The 25,172-nt window shown below is 37.3% G+C and overlaps 1 protein-coding gene across 1 annotated transcript in view; it reads left to right on the top strand.

Moving 5' to 3' along the window:
- The window catches only part of LOC102157456 (formin-like protein 5), an 85,574-nt gene that overhangs the window by 8,013 nt on the left and 52,389 nt on the right, over nucleotides 1-25,172 (top strand). The window contains exon 5 of the mRNA XM_021097609.1: nucleotides 18,221-18,372. Coding sequence (XP_020953268.1) covers nucleotides 18,221-18,275 — 55 coding nt within the window. The 3' untranslated portion in view covers nucleotides 18,276-18,372. The remainder of the gene's footprint in view (nucleotides 1-18,220; nucleotides 18,373-25,172) is intronic.

Raw genomic sequence — 25,172 nt, 5'->3', positions numbered from 1 at the left:
TCAAATACCTGGGAATAAACCTGACCAAGGAGGTGAAAGACTTATATGCTGAAACATATAAAACATTAATCAAGGAAATTAAAGAGAATTCAAAGAAATGGAAAGATATTCCATGCTCCTGGGTTAGAAAAATTAATATTGTAAAAATGGCCATACTACCCAAAGTAATCTACAGATTCAACCCAATCCCTATCAAATTACCCATGACATTTTTCACAGAACTAGAACAAACAATCCAAACATTTATATGGAACCAGAGAAGACCCAAAATTGCCAAAGCAATCCTGAGAAACAAAAACCAAGGAGGAGGCATAACTTTCCCAGACTTCAAGCAGTATTACAAACCACAGTCATCAAAACAGTGTGGTACTGGTACCAAAACAGACATATAGACCAATGCAACAGAATAGAGACCCCAGAAATAAACCAAGACACCTTGGTCAATTAATTTTTGACAAAGGAGGCAAGAATATACAATGGGAAAAAGACAGTCTTTACAGCAAGTATTGCTGGGAAAATTGGACAGCTGCATGTAAATCAAAAAAACTGGAATATATCCTCACACCATGCACAAAAATAAACTCAAAATGGCTTAAAGACTTAAAACATAAGACACCATCAAACTCCTAGAAGCGAACATAGGCAAAACATTTCTGACATCAACTTACAAATGTTTTCTTAGGTCAATCTCCCAAGGCAACAGAAATAAAAGCAAAAATAAACCAATGGGACCTAATCAAGCTGACAAGCTTTTGCACAGCAAAGAAAACCATAGAAAACCAAAAAGACAACTTACAGAATGGGAGAAGATAGTTTCAAATGATGCAACTGACAAGGGCTCAATCTCTAAAATATACAAAGAACTTATACAACTCAACAGCAAAAAAGCCAACAACCCAATAGAAAAATGGGCAAAAGACCTGAATAAACATTTCTCCAAAGAAGATACACAGATGGCCAACAAGCACATGGAAAAAATGTGTAAAATCAGTGATTATTAGAGAAATGCAAAACAAAACTACCATGAGATACCACCTCACACCAGTCAGAATGAGTCCACAAGTAACAAATGCTGGAGGGGGTGTGGAGAAAAGGGATCCCTCCTGCACTGTTGATGGGAATGTAAGCTGGTACAACCACTATGGAGAACAGTATAGAGATACCTTAGAAAACTATACATGGAACTACCATATGACTCAGCGATTCCACTCTTGAGTATCTATCCAGACAAAACTTGCCTTGAAAAAGATACATGCACCCTTATGTTCATTGCACCTCTATTCACAATAGCCAAGACATGGAAACAACCCAAAATGTCCATCGGACAGATGATTGGATTAGGAAGATTTGGTATATATACACAATGGAATACCACTCAGCCATAAAAAAGGACAAAATAATGCCATTTGCAGCAACATGGATGGAACTAGAGACTCTCATACTGAGTGAAGTAAGTCAGAAAGAGAAAGACAGATACCATATGAAATCACTTATATCTGGAATCTAATATCCGGCACAAATGAACCTTTCCATAGAAAAGAAACTCATGGGCATGGAGAACAGATTTGTGGTTGCCAAGGGGGAGGGGAAGGGTGTGGGATGGATTGGGAATTTGGGGATAATAGATGCAAACTAATTGCCTTTGGAATGGATAAGCAATGAGATCCTGCTGTATAGCACTGGGAACTATCTAGTCACTTATGATGGCACATGATAATGTGAGAAAAAGAAATGTGTATGTGTATTTGTGACTGGGACACCTTACTGTACAGTAGAAAATAGACAGAACACTGTAAACCAGGTATAATGGAAAAAAAATCATTAAAAATAAATAAATAAATAAATAAAAACCTAGGGGTTCATAACATTAGATTTGTCAGTAATTTCTTGGATATGGCACCAAAGACATAGGTAACAAAAATAAAAATAGGAAAAAATGGACTACATTAAAATTTAAAACTTCTGTTTATCAAAGACAAAATCAACAGTGAAAAAGCAACCTATGGAAAATATCTGAGGGAAGATATTTTCAAATCCTATATCTGATAAGGGGTTAAAATAGAGAATATATAAAGAATTACTACAACTCAACAACAACAAACTTAATCAAAAAATGGGTAAAGGACTTAATAGGCATTTCTTCAAAGACATACAAATGTCCAACAAGCATATGGAAAGATGATCAACACCAAGCAATTATCAGAGAAATGCAAATCAAAACCACAAAGCGTTTTCACACCAATTTAGGATGGATGCTAACAACAACAATGACAACAACAATAACAAAACAGAAAATAACAATTGTTGACAAGGATGTGGAGAAATTAGAAACCGCTATTGTACTCACTGTTGGTGGGAATATGAAATTGTGAAGCCACTATGGACAACAGTATAGCAGTTCTCAAAAAGTTAAAAATAGAATTAGTTATGGGATCCAACAATTCTACTTCTGAATATATACACAAAAAAATTGAAAGCAGATTTTCAAAGATATTTGTACACCCATTATTCATAGCAGCATTATTCACAGTAGTCAAAAGTTGGAAGTAACTTGAGTGTCCGAGAAATGAACGGATAAATAAAATGTGGTATATAAATAAAATAAACTTTTTTTTTTTTTGTCTTTTTAGGGCTGCACTTGCAGCATATGGAGGTTCCTAGGCTAGAGGTCTAATAGGAGCTACAGTTGCTGGCCTACACCACAGCCACAGCAACGCAGGATCCTAGCCATGTCTGCAACCTACACCACAGCTCATGGCAACGCTGGATCCTTAACCCACTGAGCAAGGCCAGAGATTGAACCCGCAACCTCATGGTTCCTAGTCGGGTTCGTTAACCACTGAGCCATGACAGGAAGTCCAATACAATAAACTATTGTTCAGCTTTAAAAAGGAAGGAAATTCTGACAATTTGTGAACCTTGGGAGCATTATACTAAGTGGCTTTTAAACTCTTTAGTTTATATCATCCTCCTTACATGCTTGCATCTCTTTTTAAATACTTTGTATAAAAAGATCATGATATCTATAATTTCTTTTTGACCATACAAAACTAGTTGTTGGGATTTTTTAATATGTTTCTTTCAATAGATTTTCTGAGAAGCCGAGTTTTTCTTTGCTCCTTTTCATGTATTTATAACTTTCCAGTTTTTTTATACACACATGTTCCATGCTGATATTTCCTTGTTATCATTACTTGTCTTTGTTTGAAGTTACTTTTGTTTGCTGAAGAATAGTATGGGATAGAAGAATTAGGGAACGTAAAAAGAAAAAATAATTATCAATTTTTTAAAAGATAAAATGAATTTTAGCAGTCTCAGCTGTGTGTGGAATTTTTTTTGTCATTAATGCACTCTTACCAAGTTTGATATGTCATTTCCCCATAAGCATGTCTTCTTTTAGCTTTTGACATTCAAGAAGATTGTGTTATGCACAGTGAAGCTTCTATGTCACAGACTCTTTTCATGTGATGTAGCAATCAGTTCCTCTTCTCCTTCCATCTTACCTCTGATAGTCTCCCTTGGCCTACAGGCTAGGTTGTTAGTGATAAAAATGATATGCTTATGGAATATTAGTCATAAAAACAATGAAATAACACCATTTGCAGCAACGTGGATGGACCTAGAGATTACCATACTAATATAGCCACATTACTTACTTTATAACTGGAAGTTTATATATTTTGACTCCTACCCATTTCACCTACTCCCTAAGCCCTTCCTACAGCAAACACGAATCTGTTCTCTGAATCCTTGAGCTTGTTCTTTTGCGTCTGGGGTGGTTTGGGGATTTTTTGTGTGTGTTTCTGTTTTTGTTTTTAAAGTTCACATATAAGTGAGATCATATAGTATCTGTCTTTCTGTCTAACTTAACTCCACTTAGCATAATGCCCTTGAGATCCATCCTTGTTGCAAATAGCAAGATTTCCTTCTTTTGGCTGAATAATATTCCATTTTCTATAAATATAGACCACATTTTCTTTATACATTCATATATCAATGGGCATTTATATTGTTTCCATATCTTGCCTGTTTTAAATAATGCTGCAGTGAATGTGAAAGTGTATATATTTTTTGAAGTTAGTATTTTCATCTTGTTCAGGTAACTGCCCAGAAGTAGAACTGATGGATGGTGAGGTAGTCCTATTTTGAGTTTTTTGAGGAAACTCCATAATGTTTTTCACAAAGATTTTACCAATTTACATCCCCATCGTGAGGGCATAAGGGTTCCCTTTTCTCCACATCCATGTCAGCATCTCTTGTCTTTTTGATAACAGCCATTTGAACAAGTGTGAGGTAGTACCTCATTGTGGGTTTGATTTTCATTCCCCTAATTAGTGATATTGAACATCTTTTCTCATACCTATTGGTGATTTGTATGTCTTCTTTGGAAAAAATGTTTATTCAGAACCTCTGTCCAATTCTAAACAAGATTGTTTGGTTTTTTGACATTAAGTTGTATGAGCTTTTTTCATAATCTGGATATGAGGACTTTCTCAACTTTCTACTATCTCTATGTTTATTAGATTCTTTAGTGATTAAAGGTAAATTCCATAAAACCTAAGGACCAGGTTGTTTGCCCTTGGGCATTTGAGGAAGAAGGAATTTATGGAAATTCCAAGACTCTACAGTCAGTCTTGTTATAAAGAAAATGACAAAAGGATTAGAGACAATAACAACATAAAAAAGGAAAGACAAGAAGTCTGCCCTGGGGCTCCTCCCCTCCCCCCCACACACAAAAGGAGAAGATAGGGAGCTGCCTGGGCCTTATAGCCTAGAAGCTTCTTCTCTGGTTTCCCAAAACCTTTAATTCCTCTTGTCCAAAGAATTGCAGCCATCTTAGTGGACTTCTTATAGCGCCTGTCTTTGCACCTGCCTTTTCTTCAGCCCAGGTTACTCTTCTTTGAGCACCAGAGCAGGGACTAAGTGCAAACAAGTCTCCTCTGGTGCAAAGTGTAACAAGACACCACTTTCTGGTGCTAGCCCTACATTTCCACCACCATGGGAGTGAGAGCTCCCCTCAATTTTGCACCCTAGTTGCCTGTTGGGTAAAGCAAGGCTATTTACCCTTCAGTGCTCATCTACTCTGTCTCCATAACCCCAGTCAAAAGTAACTGCTTGTCCTTATGTGCTGCCACAACTCTTTGCTAATTTTTCTATTTATATTTTTCTATTTCTATTATTTTTTTATGAACCAACATTTTTCTATTAGTTAATACTCCTATCATTCTATGTCGATATCTGGAGTCATCCTTGACTTTTCTCATTCTTTCCCAACCACATTCAATACATAGAGAAATCATCTTGACTCTGCCTTGATAATATGCACCTGTCTGACCAGTTCTCACTCCCTACACTGTTACCACCTTCTTCTGAGACCCCTGAACAGTCACAGCAGCCTCCCAGTTTTCACTCATTTGTCCTCCCCCCATCCCCACCCCCAACTCCCATCTCTCTCTAGTCTGTACTACACAAAGGAGTCAAGGGGATCACCTTTAAAATTTGAGACAAGAGTTCCCGCTGTAGCTCAGCAGTAATGAATCCGACTAGTATCCATGAAGATGTGGGTTCAGTCCCTGGCCCTGCTTAGTGGGTTAAGGATCCAGTGTTGCCATGAGCCATGCTTGGATCTGGCATTGCTGTGGCTGTGGTGTAGCCTGGCAGCTGTAGCTCCAATTAGATCCCTAGTCTGGGAGCTTCCGTATGTCTCAGGTGGGGCCCTAAAAATTTTTTTTAATAAAGTATTAAATAAATAAATGAAAAGTTTGAGACAGATCACATCACTCCCCTATCAAAACTCCCAAGTGACTCCCCATTGACTCAGAACAAGAGCCAATCCCTTACCAAGGCCTAAATGCCCCATCTGGTTCCCTACCACATTCCCTGTCTCTCTCCATTCCAGTCACATTTATTCTCCTCCCTAGTGATCCTCCAAGCCCACTTCTCAGGTATTTGCCATTCAGTTGGTGCTACCTAGAAATCTGTTCACTCAACAAGTAGCACATTTTCTGCCTAGTATTTTTTGGTTCTCTACTTAGCATATTCTCAAAGGCTATCTGAACTAGTACCCTCATCACTGCTTTACACTGCTTTATCCCTTCACGTGGCTTTATTTTTCTTCAAGGTATTTATTACTCTCTATATTTTAGTATTTATTTGTACATTATCTGTCTTTTCCACTAGAATGTGGACTAATAAGGGCAAGGATTGTTGTCTGTTTTTTCCATGATTTATCTTCGGTATCTAGAACCATGAGTAGTATAGGGAAGGAGATGAATAGATCAGATAGACCATGGATGGATAGACAGATTGATGGATGAATTCTGCTCAGCTGTATAGCACATTCACATCATTGTTTTACCCATTAAAACCTTTGTGGTAACTGTCAAAATCTCACTCCGATCTATTTCCAAGGCATCTAGCATAGTGCTGTGTCTCATGCATACTCAGTAAATCTCTGTTAAACTGAATCAAACCTACCTCTCTATAACATTTTTTCCATTACTTTTATCCATCACACATAATTCTACAAGATTAAGCCACCTAAAATCCAAGTCTGATCATTTTTTTTTGTCCTACTACTGTAAATCCTTCAAGGAATTTTTCCTAAATTTTTCATGAAATTATTGTTTTGAGAAATCTTCTATTTATGAAATACAGATAGTGTGCTTACATGTTACTTAATCTTCACAATTACCTACTAGACAAGTAATACTCTCATCACTTGACAGACAAGGAAATAGAGCCTCAGAAAAGTTTAATGCTTTTTCCAGGGTCAGTTACCTAATAATTGTCTGATCTACCTTATTCCAAGAATGCAGCTGTTACAATACATTTTGGTGTAATTTCCTTGGTATTCAAAGCCTTCCACAATATGGTCCCTATCTATCTTTTCAGTCTTACTCCTCTACTCTAGTACTCTAGCCAAAAACTATGATTAAACTATAGAAGTTCATGCTTCCTAGGAAAGCTTGTGTAAAACAGGAAAAATGGGAAGTTAGCAATTAGTAAAAAATAGGGAAATAATTTTATTTCTATTTTTTTACTTATTTATTTATTTATTTTTAGGGCCACACCTGTGGCATATAGAGGTTCCCAGGCTAGGGGTCTAATTGGAGCTGTAGCTGTCAGCCTACAGCACAGCCACAGAAACACCAGATCTGAGCCACATCTGCGACCTACACCACAGCTCACGTCAACACCAGATCCTTAACCCACTAAGCGAGGCCAGGGATCAAACCCCAGTCCTAGTCCAATTCGTTTCCGCTGCACCACAACTGGAACTCCCCAGGGAAATAATTTTAAAGACAATTATATTTCACTCCAAGGACTATCAATGAAATTAGTATCTATCAAAAATAACATGGATTGATGGGTGGATAGATAGAAATGCGACAAAGCGTCAATAGTAAAATGTTAACTATGTCTATGACTCTAAGTGATGAGAATACGTGTGTTCATAGTAAAATATTTTCTTCGACTCTTCTTATGCTTCAAAATTTTTGTAATAAAATCTTAGGAAAATGTATCAAATAATAGGGAAATTTCTTATAATAAAGTAGTATATTTTGAAAGCATAGGAAAATAGACTCTGCCCCCTCCCCAAAGAAAACAATTTACAAAATTATTAATAGTAGCTGTGTTTAGCTAGTACCATATGGGTAATTTTAATTTTTCCTTTTTGTATTTTTAGCATTTTACAAATGTTTAATGAGCATGTCATTCAGTTCAAATTTTAAGTGTTTTAAAAAGTAAAAATGCATAGTAAATTGCACTTTATAATCCTATAATAAAATTAGCAGGATTCATGAGAAAGAATAGGAATCAACAGATAGAGGCAGGCAGATCAAATGGAGAACTGGCCCTAAGACTGCCTCTATGCTTTGATAAATGTTACCTGAATTACTTATAGGATCACTCCCCACACCTTGTTTACCAAAAAGGTACCTGCTATTTAAATATGCCTTTTAAAATTATTTCCTTGATGATTAAAAAGGCCATTTCTAGTGGAACTCTTTCATATTCCTCTGGGTCCTATTGCCTAGAGCTGAACCAATATCCACGTAGCCCTTGATACTATTCACTCGTATTCACTTTATTTGTTAGCAGAGGCCTCCAATCATATGGAGCTGAAGATTTGGTAAATACATCTTGGAAGCTTTTTGTAAGAATATTCCTGGAATTCTGACTCCCCACTGCTAACATAAATAAATTCTCTATATCAGCATGCCAGAATGGAGTTGGGCTTTGGAGCTAAGGTCAAGGGTAGGGTCAATCAGCAGGGGTCTTAAAAAACTTCAGAGGCTATGACATCTCAGTGTAGAGTAAGTTTTTTCTAACGTAAAAGGGAATGTTTGCAGATTCTTGAAACAAACAAACAAATGTGACTTGGCTTTTTTTTTTGGTCTCTTAAAAAAGCCAACTCTTTAGCAGTTCTCAGATGGTAAACCCACAAATAAAGCTCTAGGCCGCATTTAGTTAAAAGATAACTCTTCTGAGTTTTAACCATTATTTTAATCAGGTAATTTTCTACCATATAGCAAGCAGAGCCCATTTAATGGACAAATTTTAAGCACAAAAAAGTCTCTAAGGCAGTATCTTTGGAGAAAACACTAGAGAATCAAGAGACTATAAAATTAATACCAAAAAAATTTATTGGGCTTCAATTAGATTCTTGGCACAGTTTCAGTATTCTAGTATCATACAGATTTACCCATAACTACAATTTGGTTTGGATTATCTGAGGAAGAAAATGAAGATGTTCTTTAAATTTACAATGTATAAATGTCATATGATTCTTATAATTCTAAGTGAAATTAGCCCTAGCAAAATAATTGTTTCATATAGATCTACAAATACACATTTAATGTAAAAATGAAGAATCATAGCATTTTTATTTATTTGAAATTATTCTTATTTCAAATTTAGTTTCCAGAACATAGACCTATGTGGCATTTCATGAAAAAAGTATTCAATAGTCAAATAAGTCTGGGAAATGGTATATGATCTACCCTTATCTTGAAAACTTATAATTCAAATAATCATATTAAAGACTTCAAGAAATTCTTTAAGAAGCCAGTACAACTTTGTTTAACCCAATGTTTCTGAAATTTCCATGATCATGGAGCCCTTTTATTGCCTAGCATTTATTAACATTTTGCAGAACCTCTTTGGGAAACAGTGCTCTAGACCTCATTATCCTCATTTTTATAGGAAGCGAGGGTTTGGAGATAAACTAGTTGGCTTAAAGAAACAGTTCTTTATTTACTTAGACTCATCGGAAGGTAAACTACACAGTATTTTGTTTTCTTTTTCAGGTACACCCAAGGCATATGGAAGTTCCCAGGCCAGGGATCAAATCCAGGCTGCAGCTGTGACCTTCCCCATGGCTGCAACAATGCTGTATCCTTAACCCACTGCACCACAGTGGGAACTCCACCATACAGTATTTTTATTTTAAAATCAATTGCAATTATTTCTTCCTATTGAAACTTTGTTTTGGGAGTTCCTGTTGTGACTTAGCAGGTTAAGGATGTGACGTTGTCACTATGAGGATGGAGGTTCAATTCCCGGCCTCACTCAGTGGGTTAAGGATCCAGTGTTGCTGCAAGCTGCCTCTTAGGCCTGCAGATGCAGCTCCCATTTGACCCCTAATCTGGGAACTTCCACATGCCTTAAAAAGTGTGGCCATAGAAAGGAAAAGAGAAAGGAAAGAAAGAAAGAAAGAAAGAAAGAAAGAAAGAAAGAAAGAAAGAAAGAAAGAAAGAAAGAAAGAAAGAAAGAAAGGAAGGAAGGAAGGAAGGAAGGAAGGAAGGAAGGAAGGAAGGAAGGAAGGAAGGAAGGAAGGAAGGAAGGAAGGAAGGAAGGAAGGAAGGAAAGAAAGAAAGAAAGAAAGAAAAACTATCAGTGATCATAGATAAAAACAGTGTACACTTGCCTTGGTTTCTGCAGCTAGACCCTTGGTGAAAAATACTACATACTCCAGTCTTCTCTGATTCTTAAATCAGTTTGTGTATATTAAGTAACTAGGCATCTGAGGTACATTAAATTATTTGGGAGGGTAAATTACCTACCTGTTAATGTCCTAGCTATGAAAATATCACTGTAAATATCTCTTTCAAGGTTCAGTAGTGTTTCCAACCTTCCCACAAAGTCTTCCCTGACAACTCCCATTCACAGTGATTTTCCCTGTGATCAATAAGTAATCAAATTCTGTCATCTATTGTTACTTACCTGCCCCGTGTGTATATCTTATCACCCTAAAGAGATTGCAAGCTCCTAGAATGCTAGAATTAATTCTTACTTTCCTTTGAGTTACCTTAGACACATGATAGATTCTCAAGAAACAGTTTTAAATGACCAAATGACTAGTTGCATAGAGTAGGGAAAATTAGCCTGAAAGATTGGAAAAGGAATCCAGCATTTCACCTTGTTTCTACCTTCAGAACTCCCTCTTTCTCAGCCTATATGGCCAGCAATACCCTCTTGGCAGTCTTGTCTAGGGGCCCACAGTAAGCTAGGCTGCCTTGCTCACAGGATACTGCTTAAACCTGCCAACATTCCAGTGATTCAGGGAGAACTTCATCAAATCAGTAAGACAAGTACATGTCATCCCCCAAATCTATTTGGCAATCAAATGGGCCTTAATAATAAAATGGAAGCCTGGCTTTATTTCTGTTTATTTGGCTTCAGATTAAGTACATTCCCCAAAAGTACAAAGTAGTGCTTTTCTGACATTCAGTTAAATTGTCCTTCTCAAAAAGAAGCTGATACCAGAGTGTGGATAGTTCCAATTAGGTTTTAGCCTGTTTTCTGGCAATACTAGAAATGTTGAAAAGGAAACTCCCTATCCTTCTCTGTCACTGGTGATCCAGGCCAAATTTGGTTAGAGGACAAACTCTGTACTAAAAAGGTTTAAACAAACCAAGTAGCCGCAAAGTGGGATCCTCCACTATTCCCAGAAAATATACCTTTTGCTATAAACACATCTTTGATTGATATGGACCAATATTGTCAGATTGATTTATTGTTTTTGCCCACAAACAAGCCAATTTGTGTTGATTGTGTTTGCAGCACTGCTATCGACACTGTGGGGTTACAGAGGATGAATAAAGGTATGGTTCCTCCCTTCCAGGGATTTAAAATCTAAAAAAAGTGAGATCCTGCTGTATAGCACTGGGAACTATGTCTGGTCACTTGTTGTTTTTTTGTTTGTTTGTTTTTTGTTTGTTTTTTGTTTTTTGTCTTTTTGCCTTTTCTAGGGCCGCTCCTGCGGCATATGGAGATTCCCAGGCTAGGGGTCTAATCGGAGCTGTAGCCGCCCAGCCTACGCCAGAGCCACAGCAACGTAGGATCCGAGCCACATCTGCAACCTACACAACAGCTTACGGCAACGCCGGATCGTCGACCCATTGAGCGAGGTCAGGGATCGAATCCGCAACCTCATGGTTCCTAGTCAGATTCGCTAACCACTGCGCCACGACGGGAACTCCTGGTCACTTGTGATGGAGCATGACAATGTGAGAAAAAAGAATGTATACATGTATGTGTGACTGGGTCACCTCGCTGTACAGTAGAAAGTTGACAGAACACTGTAAATCAGCTATGATGGAAAAAATTAATATCATTATTTAAAAATTAATTAAAGTTTCCCAAAAAAGTGACATAAGACTAACATTGAAAACAGCTGTGAACAGTACAGGGTGTTCTATATGATCCAGTGCTGACTTGGAGGCCTTGAACTTTAAATGCAACAGAAATTCAGTGAAGGGGGAAAGTTACCAGGAGTTTCGATCATAAAAGAAGATTTTGTGAAGAAAATAGGATAGTAAGTGAACACTGCAGGAGAGACAGGATTTGAGGCAGAGAAGGTAGGCTGTCCATTCTAGTTTCAAGAAACATCAATTTGTTAATTCGTTAAGATGCCCAGTTCTTGATTGCTATATGGCAGAACATATGTAAACAAATACACTTTCACTCATTAGGCTATTAGTTTTTAAAAAACTACCTTTAATATACTATTATTTTAGTGGTCTATAAATAAATTTGCTCAATTTTCCATTTCACTTTTGGCAGAGTCAGGCCAAAAATTTGGCTTATTAGGCTGAAAGTTATTAATCATATGCATGTAGTTGATTAACAAATAAAAAAAGTGGTCACTATGTGCCAGGCACTTTTCTGGGTGCTGAGGATAAAATGGTGCATAAGGGAATTCCCATTATGGCTCAGTGGGTTAAGAACCCAACTAGTCTCCGTGAGGACATGGGTTCAATCCCCAGCCTTGCTCAGTGGATTAAGGATCCAGCATTGCTGCAAGCTGCTGTATAGACTGCAGATGTGGCTGGGATCTGGGTGTTGCTGTGGCTGTGGCATAGACCTGCAGCTGCAGCTCCAATTTGACCCCTAGCCTGGGGACTTCCATATGCCACAGGTACAGCCATTAAAAAAAGAAAAAAAAATGGTGCATAAGTAATCAAGATACCTGCCAAGCTTAAATATGTTGGTGGAGACAGACATACAGAGAACACCATGATTACAATTATAATATGTGTCCTCAAAGAAAAATACAGAGATCTCTGAAAGCATCTATCAGGGAAGCTGAACTTAGATTAGAGAAGCAGTGATAAATTTCTTGAGAAATAGATCATGTAGACTGAGACCTGAAGTATGCTTGAGTTAAAGGTGAGGGTGGCAGAAACAGAGTATCCTAGGAATAGAGAAAGCAAATAATGTGGTTGAAGGTTAGCAGGAGATGAGGCTGGACAAATAAATAGAGCTGGGTTATGCTTATGCATCTATATTATAAACAAATAATAAATTATATCAAGCTAAAATATTCAGCAGCAGTGGCATTTAATTTTACTTTTTTATTATAAACTATGATGAGAATTAAATTTCTTTTATTGTAACAAAAATGCGAAGCAATTACCCTCCAGGAAGGTGAATAGAATCTCTTCTCTGGGGAAAGCAAACCTCTCCAAGAGGAAAGACATAAAGGTTTTGATGGAGAGATTCCTCAAGTGCCAGATCATCCTATATCGAGCACCCATGTGATCAGAGACTCCTGTCAGCTTCTTAGTGCTCTTCTCTTAAATGTGAGTTTATAACTAAAGACCACCAGATATTGGAGAAGAGTCTCTAACATGAAAGATAAAAACCAAAACAAATAAACAGAAAAAGAAACTTGAAGAAAACAGAACTGTGCATGGTGATGAAAATGTCAAAGAATTAATATCTTCAGAGAGAGAAGATATTGAATACACAAAAGAATGGGATGATATAAAGAGAGCTACTGGAAATTAAAAATGTGATGGTATAAATAAAAATCTAAATGGAAAATTATAAAATAAAATTTAGAAACTCTTCCAGAAAGAAAAGCAGAAAAGCCAGAAATGAAAAATTGGAAAGAAAAGTTAGGAAAACTAGAAGACCAGTCCTAGACATCCAACATATATCAAACAGAAGTTCCAGAAAGACAACAGAGAAAATGGAAGGAGAAAAGTCATCAAAGAAGGAATTCAAAAATTTTTCTAGAAATGAATAATACAAAACTTTTAACTGAAAAGGCCCAACACGGTGAATAAAAATAGACTCACCAAAAAGCACGTCATTATGGATAAAGAGAGAATTCTATAAGCTGTTGGGGAGAAAAAAAACAGGTTACATACAAAGCATCAAGAACCAGAATATCCTATTGTACAGCACTGGGAACTATATACAATCTCTTGGGATAGAAGATAATGGAAGATAGTATGAGAAAAAGAATGTATATATACATATATACATATATATATACATATATATATATGGATGACTGGGTCACTATGCTGTATAGCAGAAACTGACAACACTGTAAATAACTATACTTTAATAAAAAATTAAAAAAGAATGAACATAGATTTACACTTCCCAACAACACTGAAATCTAGAAGACAGTGGAGAAGTACCTTCAGATTTTTGAAGGAAAATTATTTCTAAATAATAATTCTAGGTCCACCTAAACTATCAATTAAGGGGAAAGATCAAATAAAGACATTTTCACTCATACAATGTCTTGAAGATTTACCTTTCATGCCTTCTTTCTCAGAAAACTATTAGAGAATATACTCCACTTAAACAAAGGGGTAAATCATAAACATACAAGATACTGGGTATAGGAAACAAAGGATCCAACACAATGAGAGGCAAACAGAATCCTCAGAATGATGATGATGAAAAATCCCAAGATAATGCCTACCTATCAAGGATAGATGACAACTGGTACAGACTAAAACAAACCAGAGAGTTCAGAGAAAGCTTCGTAAGAAGATTAAATTGATGGAACACCTGATGCATATCAAATGTGTTAAGAGAGTTAGACAGGAGTTCCCATCGTGACTCAGTGGAAATGAATCTGACTAGCATCCATGAGGATGCAAGTTCAATCCCTGGCCTTGTTCAATGGGTTAAGGATCCGGCGTTGCCATGAGCTGGGATGTAGGTCGCAGATGCAGCTTGGAGCCCACGTTGCAGATGCAGCTTGGATCACACGTTGCTGTGGCTGTGGTGTAGGCTGGCAGTTGTAACTCCAATTAGAGCCCTAGCCTGGGAATTTCCATATGCTGTGGGTGTGGCCCTGAAAAAGAAAAAAAAAAAACTAGAAAAAAAATCATTAAAAATAGTAGTATAATTATTATTCAGAGGTAAATAGCAACATTATTAGATGAGAGAGGAAGTAATGAAAGAGAACTAATTTTCCTAATAAGCCTTATAGAATTATTTGGCTCTTTCAACTGTATGCATGTATAATACTGATGAAAGTAAAGTTTGTATTGGTGCTATGGAGGCTAACAAATAAAATCAAGGCCCTCAAACTGCTCATTGTCAAGTTGGGAAAGAGACATAGTCAGCTATTTCGTATGAGACTAAAAGCAACGTGTGTGCTAAGAGGTTAAAACAGAAAGCTATGGGAGACAGAAGGAGGAGAGCAAAGGTACAGCCTTTAGAGATAAACAGTTTTTTATAAAGTTTTTGTGTCAGGTCTGGAAGGAAATGGGGGGATTTTAGTAGGTAGAGATCAGTGTGGTGGTATAGAGATTGTGTAAGTAAAGGCAGACAGGCAGAAAAGCTATGCTCCTGCTGATTCGGTAGAGTGTGCAGTGCAAGCAAGATGTGCTGAGAAATGAGACTGGGGGGAGGAAGTTGAGTGCATACATTTGAATGACTTTGAAAACTCCATTAAAGCTTTTGGAAGGCAATGGGAAATTGTTAACTTTTTGGAGCAGGGAATTGGTATTATTTGAGCTGTAATTTAGGAAGATTGTCTGGCAGCAATACATAAGTTGGACTGGAAAGGAAAAGAGAAGGCAAGGAAATAAGGAGGAACCCAATTTAATAGCCCAGGGCAGGGTTCTGAGGGTCTGAACCTGAACAAGTTTGGTGGAAATTGAAAGGCAGGGGTGGATAGTAGACAATTCAAAGATAACAGTTAAACCTACTTTTAACAATGTGTTATTTGCTTTCACTTTTCTTCTGCTGGAAATTCTTGATGGGGACTCTGTGGCTTTAACTGGCTGAGGTAGGGAGACCAGGTACCAAATCACAGTGATTTGTCTTATATATTTGAAAAGCCAACTGGTTAATAAGCCTTAGAACATTCTGATCTTGGTATAAAGACTTGAGGTACTGATGTTTTCTAATACTATATTTTATTTCAGTTGGCTTTTTTAAATATAGTTACTATACTGTTGACCAAGGACTTCAAAAGGATTTAATTATGCTTTACTCTTCATCATCTCATCATTCTTGTAAACCACAAGTATTTTAAAATAAAGAAACAAGCCACAGTTAACATTATACTCAATAGTGAAATCTGAAAGCTTTTCCTCTAAAATCAGGAACAAGACAAGGATACCCACTCTCACTACTTTTATTCAATATAGTGTTGGAAGTTTTAGCCAGAGAAATTAGGCAAGAAAAAGAAACAAAAGGGATCCAAATTGAAAAAGAAGAAAGAAAACTGTCACTCTTCATAGATGACAACATTACATATAGAAAACCATAAAGACTTCATCAAAAACCTGTTAGGACTAATAAATTCACTAAACTTGTAGAATTCAAAATCAATACACAAAAATCTGTTGCATTTATATATATAAAAAATGAACTATAAGAGAAATTAAGAAAACAATTCCATTTACGACTGCATCAAAAAGAATAAAATACCTATGAACAAATTTAACCAAGGCCATGAAAAACCTCCTTCTAATAGGAAATTGGCCAATCTCTTATGTTTAACCTCTAAAGTGGCTACAAATCTAGTCACACTGACTTCAGTCTCTCCCATATTCCCAATCTACCCATCATTCACAACATTGTCAGGTACATGTTCCTGTTTAATAATCACCCATTCAAATTTATATAGTGGTTCCCTAATGGCTGCCTCCCCAACACTACAAATTTTCTGTTCAATATTCAAGGCCAATACCTGATCCCATTCACCTCTGCAGCTTTACTGTCAGTGGCCTCTAACACTACACCTCCATTCCAGTCTGGCTGATCTCATTACCCCACTCTCATCATGAACCGAACTGCTTGCAGTTCAGTATTCTGCCTTTAGCCTTTTCCTACCTGGAATTCCCTCCCTTGACCTTTTCTCTTGTTCAGGTTCCTCTCTGTCCTTTAAGGCTGGCTCAGTTTCTACCTTCTCCATTACCTCCTCTCTCGGGTACTTCAGAGAAAGTATTTGCTAAAGTTGTGTAGCATTGAGAGTCTGCACCATATAATTTGACATTTAATTATCCACTTTATTTTTACATGTGCTTCCTGCCTCTCCTTTCTAAGCAGACCAGCATTTCCTGGAGAACAGATTAACTCTATCATGTACTTCTGATTCCTTCTACCTTTAGTCTTTGGATTAGTCAGAATTATCTTGGTTGCAAGTGACAGAATCCCAATTCAAATTAGCTTAAATGGAAAAGGGATTTTTTTTTTTTAATACTCAGTATAAATAAAGAACCTATGGGTAGAGCAGGACTTAAAAAACTTATAAACATATTTGAACTTAGGTGCTTAAACAACATCATCACAAGTCAGTCTTCATCTCTTAGCCCTGCCTTCCTCTGAGAGAATGAGCTCAGGCAGTATTAGCAAAGGTGACCAGGGGCAATTCTGAAGTTACATCTGAAGGACCTAGTAAACTCAGCAGAAAGAATGCATTTTTTTTCTCCATTGTTTCAGAAAAGACCCAAGGCTGACTCTCACTGGCCTGGAGAGGGTCACATACTCACTCTTGAACCAATCACAGCAACTTTGATTAATTAGGTCTGGGTCACATGGTCATGCCTTGACCTGAGAAAATGTGGATGCAGGGTCTCAGGTGGATACAGAACACGCCCATTGAGAAAGGTTCAGGAATATTACTACAAAGGAAAATTCAGACATGTTTCCCAAAGAAGCGAAAATGATTCTGGACAGGCAAAAATAGCCAATGTCTGTAAACATGTCCCATCTCCTCTGTCATTTAGAACATTATAAAAGTTCTTTCAAATGAGATAAACCTTTCTGAGGTGTTAAATTATATTTATTTATTTTTGATTCACTATGGGAGAAACATGGGCAAAATGTGGCATCTAGGGGAATGAAGAGTCATCTTTTATTCTCCTTATGTAAACCTGGGAAGCCATGGCAAGCATTCCTTGAAGTAAAATAGTATTGCCAAAAGAATTCTCCTTAGGCTTTGATTCAGGCAGATTTGAAAAGAGCTGATTAATGCACTATAAAAGATCTTAATGAAATTAGACATTCTCTTCTTGTTTCCTGTGCTATTAGAGCCCAATGAACTTCAAGAATAAAGGCATTCATGGAGTTCCTGTCGTGGCACAGCGGAAATGAATCTGACTAGGTTGTGGGTTTGATCCCTGGTCTCGCTCAGTGGGTTAAGGATCCGGTGTTGCTGTGAGCTGCAGTATAGGTCTCAGACGCGGCTCGGATCTGGCATTGCTGTGGCTCTGGCATAGGCTGGCAGCTAAAGTTCTGATTAGACCCCTCCTAGCCTGGGAACCTCCATATGCCACAGGTGCGGCCCTAAAAAGAATAAAGGCATTCATGTGGTGAAGAACTTGAAATAGAAAACAAATTTAGTCATAAGTCAGAATGACCTAGTTATAAATAGTAACAGTAATTTAACTTTAATGTTTACTCAACATTACAGAAGCAAACACTCTTTTATTTCTATTCTCTTCAGATGTTGTCAGAATCCCTGTCCCCACTCCCTCCTCAGGAAATCTGACACAAGCTGAACATGAGCTTTGATGGCTGTCACCATGGGAAAAGTCAGGATGTCATGTGTGGGAGAACCTGGAAGTATTGAATGGTAAAATGGATACAGTTGTACAAGTAAGTCATTAACAAGTCAGATGCCAATTTGCTGAGAACTGCCTTATTAATTAGAGAAAACCTAGAATCAAAAGTTCAATTTGGATGAGATCATCACTCACCTCAAGAGAAAAATATATTGGAATTACCTGGTGGCTCAGTGGGTTAAGGATCTGGTGTTGCCACTAATGTGGCTCAGGTCACTGCCCTGACCTGGGTTCAATCCATGGGTGGGAAATTTCCACATTCAAAAGTAAAAAAGAAAGGAAGGAAGGAAAAAGAGAGGGAGGGAGGAAGGAAAGAAGGAACAAAAAAGCATCAAGTTGTATTTTACCGGAAGCTGGAAGCTAGAAGCCAGATAATAATATGAAGGGTGGTGACCAGAAGACAGCACAGTCCACTTGCCACACATTAATTAAGTGGGTGAACAATGGAAGGTGTTTATTAAAACCAATCAGGAGTTCCCACTGTGACTCAGCGTTAAGAACCTGACATAGTCCATAAGGATATGGGTTTGATCCCTGACCTCTCTCAGTGGGTTAAGTATCTGTTGCTATAAGCTGTGGTGTAAGTTTCATATGTGACTGGATCCTGAGGTGCTGTGGCTGGCACAGACCAGCAACTGCAGCTCTGATTCAATCCCTAGCCTAGGAACTTCCATATGCCATAGGTGCAGCCCTAAAAAGAAAAAAAAAATCAATAAATTTGGTTAAATTGGCCTGGGAGAGGGCTAGAAATGAAAATGATAGCCCTGAAGAGTATATTTTAAAATATAAGATTAAACAGTTCTGTTAATGATTCACATGACAGAAAAAAAATATCTATGCTAATTTTAAATTAAGTACAGAGGGGAATAGGAAAAAAAGGAAAAAAATTGGAACTTTGAAATCAGAAAGATCCAAATTCAATTTTCGACCACTTACTAGGCACAATCTTGGCAAAGTTTTACATTCCTTCCAAGGCTAAGTTTCCCTTTTTGTAAAATGAAGGGTAATAGTAACAGTATATGCCTCATAGACTGGTCTAAGGATTAAACAAGAAAATATATGTGTGATTTTTTTAGCATGATACCTGGAATATAGTAAGTGCTAATTAATTATCAGCCCTTATTACTATTATTATTAATTCTAAGGTGAGATCTTTGAAGAAAACAATGAACCATCCAAATAACTTTGTTTTGTGGAAGCAGGATTAGAAACAAACTGAATGGGCTCAAATAATTCAAAATTGTGACAGTACATTTGCAAGCGTATATCAAGATGGCTCTGACAAGATTCTCCAGCAAAGAATGAGTAGGTTCGCTCTAAGAGGGTGAGGATGAGCCATGCATCCTTTTGTAAAATCAGAGATTTGGTCACATCTGTATCATGTGTGCCTGTATCAGACACATATCTGTAGAATGAATGGAAGAATGACTCTAGGGCACATTAATGAGGACATATTACCCTCAGAAATCATGAAATGATTCTATGTGTCAGAATTTAATCGACAACCTGCAGTTTCTAGAAAAGGAGAGATCATGATAAGCATACTCATTTCCCTAAAGGATCTTCATGTCTGAATGGAACGTCCTAGCAGCATAAGGAACCCTAGAAACTGTCAGTCATTGTGCTAGTCTTGGTTTTCACACTGCTGTTGTTTCCAGAATCCTTGAGCTCTGTGCAAAGATAAGGCAGAATGGGTTATAAGGCTGGGGCCAGATTCAAAGTATGATTCATTTGCAAATTCAAATCAAATGAGTGTATACTCAGTCTCCACAAATCAAAGCTATTTCAGGTAGCTTTAAGTACTCAGGCTTGTTTCCCTTGTTGTTGCTGCTGCTGCTGTTGTTGTTTAGTATTACTGTGGTGTACCTTCTCTCAGTGTTCAGAGCTCCTATCATTGCACGATACTATTTTCAAATAAAACAGTGACAACAACAAATTTTCTTCAATCTACGTTAACATTAAAAAAGGTCATATACATTGGGAAACCAATATATGAAGGCATTTAAAAAAGCACATTACGGGAGTTCCCCATTGTGGCGCAGTGGAAACAAATCCAACTAGTATCCATGAGGATACAGGTTAGATCCCCTCGCTCAGTGGGTTGGGGATCCAGCATTGCCATAAGCTGTGGAAGACACAGCTTGGATCCCACGTTGTTGTGACTGTGGTATAGGCCAGCAGCTGTAGATCTGATAAAAGCCCTAGCCGGGGAACTTCCATATGTTGTGGGTGCGGCCCTTAAAAAAAAAAAAAAGTAAATTAGCTTTTAACACATAGCTAAATGCTGTGTTTAAGGTTTAACAGTGGTTAGTGATTGAAACTAAGCTGTAAAGTTCAATAGGCTCCAATAGTATAGCTGTCACATGATTTTTACAGGTAATATGCATGAGAAATGACATCCTCTTTTAAATGCAAAACCCATCCTATAACCACTAATCAATTAAATCTTGGGTTAAAATTATTGGACAATAGAAGGATAAAAGAGAACATAGGTAAAGGAGACTAAAATGGTAAAATAAAACATAGATTACAAATTAAGAAACAGGAAATTGGAAGAAATAAGGTTGGTTAAAGGAAAGAAGAAAGAAAAGTTTGAGTTTTTGCTGAACCTGCCTTTTGGAAGAGGAATGGTGAGATGAAGGGTTTGGGGACAGGCAGGGAGGATTCTCTAGCCCTCCATATCAAAGAGAAACCAAGATTGTAAGCCCAGAGCCTGGAATTTTCTTGGGACTCTATACAGACCAGCATCTGCCACCGTAATTACAAAAGGTGTCATCTGACCAACTTCATGCTGCAATGTTAGGCTAGCGGTGTGAAACAAAACAAAATTTTACTTTCTTAACATCCTTTAAATAGGTGTTACTTCCCTTAATAGCACTGCTTTGCTTGGTCAGGGGAGAAAGGAAACCTAAAATCCTCATTCAATAGCTTCAGTAATGTTCCAACTATTATTTTTAAGCCTATATATTTTCCCCTCTAAAATCTTCTAACTTCTTAAAGGCCTATAGGTTTACATAGTTTGTTTCTCCTTCTTACTGAGATGGTTATTGAGTATTTTTAATTTGTTTCACTAGAAACACCAAATAGTTATTAAAAGTTCTTATTATTGCCTTAGAATGCATAATTTAAAATTCCAAATTTAACTTGTCTTATATTCAGTACAAAATGAATTTCCCTTTAAGTTCTGTGGAATCTAGTTTCCAGGGTTGTTGTTGTTGTTTTAGTTATGACTGAATATCACAGCTAATATAGTGGGGAAGAAAAGATATATTTGGTGTTAAAATTTAAATTTGATTTTAACATTTTCCCTGGAGGTAATATAAGGGATAAAAAGTAGGTTATATGTGTCTATAATTCTGGTCACAGTTTAAATGGACAATATTTCAGTCTTCAGTAAAATTTTCATCTAATATCCAACATTTATAAAATAAGTAAAGCAAACCTCTAGAGAATAATAGAAATTAAAGAGTGACATTCTGCAAATAAAATAAATGAATTAACTCTTGCTAGTTACATTATGTTTCTATACTTTTTTAAAAAAAAAAAAAGATGATAGCTACAGCCATAAATTGACTTGGATATCACCTCAGTTTAGCACCTCTTTGGTCCCTTACACATGGTCCACTGACTTCACTTGTGATCATCTGTCCTTTCTCATTAAGTATATTGGAGTCTTGAGATGCTGCTCCTTCAGTGTATCTATCAATCTAAACTTTCATAGTTTTCCCTAGTGGTCTGATCAGAGGACTAATAGCTCTGGAGCATTGTGAGGCTCTAAGACATCTACAGGATTCTTCCTGACCTCACAGTAAAAATTGAGTGATCTACCAGATTCCAGCTTTTATGTCAATTATCATGGGCACAAACTGTAGAAAATGGGGAAGGACTTTTTTTAGTACTCAAAAAGGTACTTAATCTCTCAGGTTAAATTTGAGAAATGCATTGTATGTCTTGGTTTTTGTTTGTTTGTTTGACATTTGGTTGGGGTTTTTGTGTAATTTATTTTATTTATTTATTTTTCTTGTCTTTTTAGGGCCATACCTGTGGCATATGGAGGTTTCCAGGCTAGAGGTCAAATCGGAGGTGTAGCTGCTGGCCTGCACCACAGCCACAGCAATGCCAGATCTGAGCCACCTCTGCAACCTATGCCACAGCTCACGGCAAAGCCAGATCTTTAACCCATTGAGCAAGGCCAGGGATCAAACCTGTGTCCGCTTGGATGCTAGTCAGATTCCTTTCCACTGAGCCATGACGGGAACTCCCTTTTTTTGTATTTTAAAAGACAATTTGGTAAGTGCTTTCTAAAACTGTCCACTTGACTCAGATAAGTCTTCCGTGTTTCATTATATTTTAGACTAGCTCATTGAAAGTGACAGAAGTTGCCAAAGATTCAAAATCTCCCAAACACTTGAAGATTGTAAGTTATTCACATGATTATCTACTTGACAATACTTTGAGGGAAAAGGCATAAAAGGACATACAGGGTGGTTAAAAACAAGCAAACATACTTTGGGTTCAGGAAGAATTGTGCTTGAGTCCTTGTGCTGCTACATACATACTGGCTGTGTGACTCTGGGCAATTATTTAACATCATTAACTTCTGTCTCCTCAAATGTAAAGGAGAATAGTAAAACCTCATAGGGTTGATGTGAAGACTGAATAAGTTAAATGAGAAAACACAGAAGGTGCCCAGTTTAGCAAATGACACATAGAATATGTTCAAAAAATGGTAACCAATAGTATTAAAAACATATTAAGAGAAGGAAGATGTATCAAAGATAAGACTCTGTATATAACATGGGCTACCATAATCTGGACAGTTTTTCCTATCTCCTTTATCTAATATTGGAAAAAATATTTTTGGAGTATGGATTAAGAATAAAAGCTATATATCTAGGGAGTTCCTATCATGGCTCAGCAGTTAACGAACCCATCTATGAGGATGAGGGTTCGATCTCTGGCCTTGCTCAGTGGGTTAAGGATCCGGTATTGCTGTGAGCTGTGGTGTAAGTCACAGACATGGCTCGGATCCCACTTTGCTGTGGCTCTGGCGTAGGCCCGTGGCTACAATTCTGATTTGGCCCTTAGCCTGGGAACCTCCATATGTTGTGGATGTGGCCCTAAAAGGACAAAAAGACCAAAAAAAAAAAAAGAGAGAGAGGGAAATTGCATACTGTTTACATGATTTTTTTTTTTTTTCTTTTTGCCATTTCTTGGGCCGCTCCCAAGGCATATGGAGGTCCCCAGGCTAGGGGTCTAATCAGAGCTGTAGCAGCCGGCCTACACTAGGGCCACAGCAACTCAGGATCCGAGCCGTGTCTGCAACCTACACCACAGCTCACGGCAACGCCAGATCCTTAACCCACTGAGAAAGGCCAGGGATCAAACCCGCAACCTCATGGTTCTTAGTCGGATTTGTTAACCACTGAGCCACGACGGGAACTCCACATACTGTTTACATGATTTAAATAAACTAATAACTTTTTTTAAAAAAAGCTATATGTCTATACAGCTTTACACAAATATTAGAAAACAATTTTAATTTGGGAACAAAACACTATGCATTAAAAGTGGTGCTTATATCTTATTTTCAGATAGTTTGTATGTGTTTAATGTTCCTTCTCTGTGGTAAACTGAGAATGAAAGAAGACACTGAGTCAAAGCACATGGCAATATATAACCAGACTCAGAAGACCCTAAGAGACAAAGGAAAATTAAAGATGACAAGAACACTTCATTCCAATTCATTTAAATATGATTCTCAGTTGGGCAGCAACTGAGGCTGGGCAACAAAGTACAAATGATGTTTAGTTTCAGGCTCAAGTTTGATCTCCTAAATGAAGCTAATAATAAATGTCAGGAAAATTTAACAGATTAACCCCTCCTATGTGTTACTATGTTAGGGGTCTTACAGGAGAAATTACCTTATAAAGTAGGAAAGGAGTAAATGTTACTCTGTTTCTAACTCAGTCACTAAAAATCAGCTTGGAACTGGAGGCTCGTCAAATATATGTTCTCCAACAAAATGAATTTCAAAGAGGCTGAACTGTTTGATTAAAATAAACAGATGAAATTTTCAATTATTTATAGAAGCTGCATTCTGTATAACAAAAAGCATTATTGCCATAAAAGAAGTACTTTCAAGATTCTTTCATTAATATATATAACCCCATTTTGGCAGTTCAGATTATTTAAAATACAATAAAGAAAAGAACATTGTCAGTAACATCCACTCTGACAGAAAGATAGCAATATCAAAATCTCTTTTCTTGAAGCCCTGAGATGGAACTGTGATGTTCCCAGGATTAGTCACCTAAAGTGCTTCATAGTTCTTTACAGGATGTTAACTGAGATTATTTCAAATTTACAAGAAGTTTCTACATGAGTTGTTCCTTAAGGGAACTATTAGAATTATTTAGAATGGACCTGGTCTTTTTTTCCCCAGAGTTGAGGGTGCCTAGTGACTAGGGCAGGGAGATCAGCAAGAAGGCTGTGTGATCAGTGCCCAGGGTGGTGACAGAGGAGATAAATAGTAGATAAATCAGAGATATATTTTGGAGGCAGAACCAATAGTCTTTGTTAATTATTTCCATATAAAAGAAGAGAGAAAAGGAAAAATCAAGAACGACCACAAATTTTGGAGTTCCCATTGTGGTCCAGTGGAAATGAATCTGACTAGTATCCATGAGGATGTAGGTTCAATGCCTGGCTTGCTCAGTGGAAGGATCCAGCATTGCCATGAGCTGTGATGTAGCTGCAGATGCGGCTGGGATCTGGCGGCATAGGCCAGCAACTACAGCTCCAACTCGCCCCCTAGCCTGGAAACCTCCATAT

This window comes from Sus scrofa, chromosome 6 (assembly GCF_000003025.6).
Source record: "Sus scrofa isolate TJ Tabasco breed Duroc chromosome 6, Sscrofa11.1, whole genome shotgun sequence".
NCBI classification, from domain to species: Eukaryota; Metazoa; Chordata; class Mammalia; order Artiodactyla; family Suidae; genus Sus; species Sus scrofa.
This window is presented reverse-complemented; position numbering and strand designations above follow the sequence as displayed.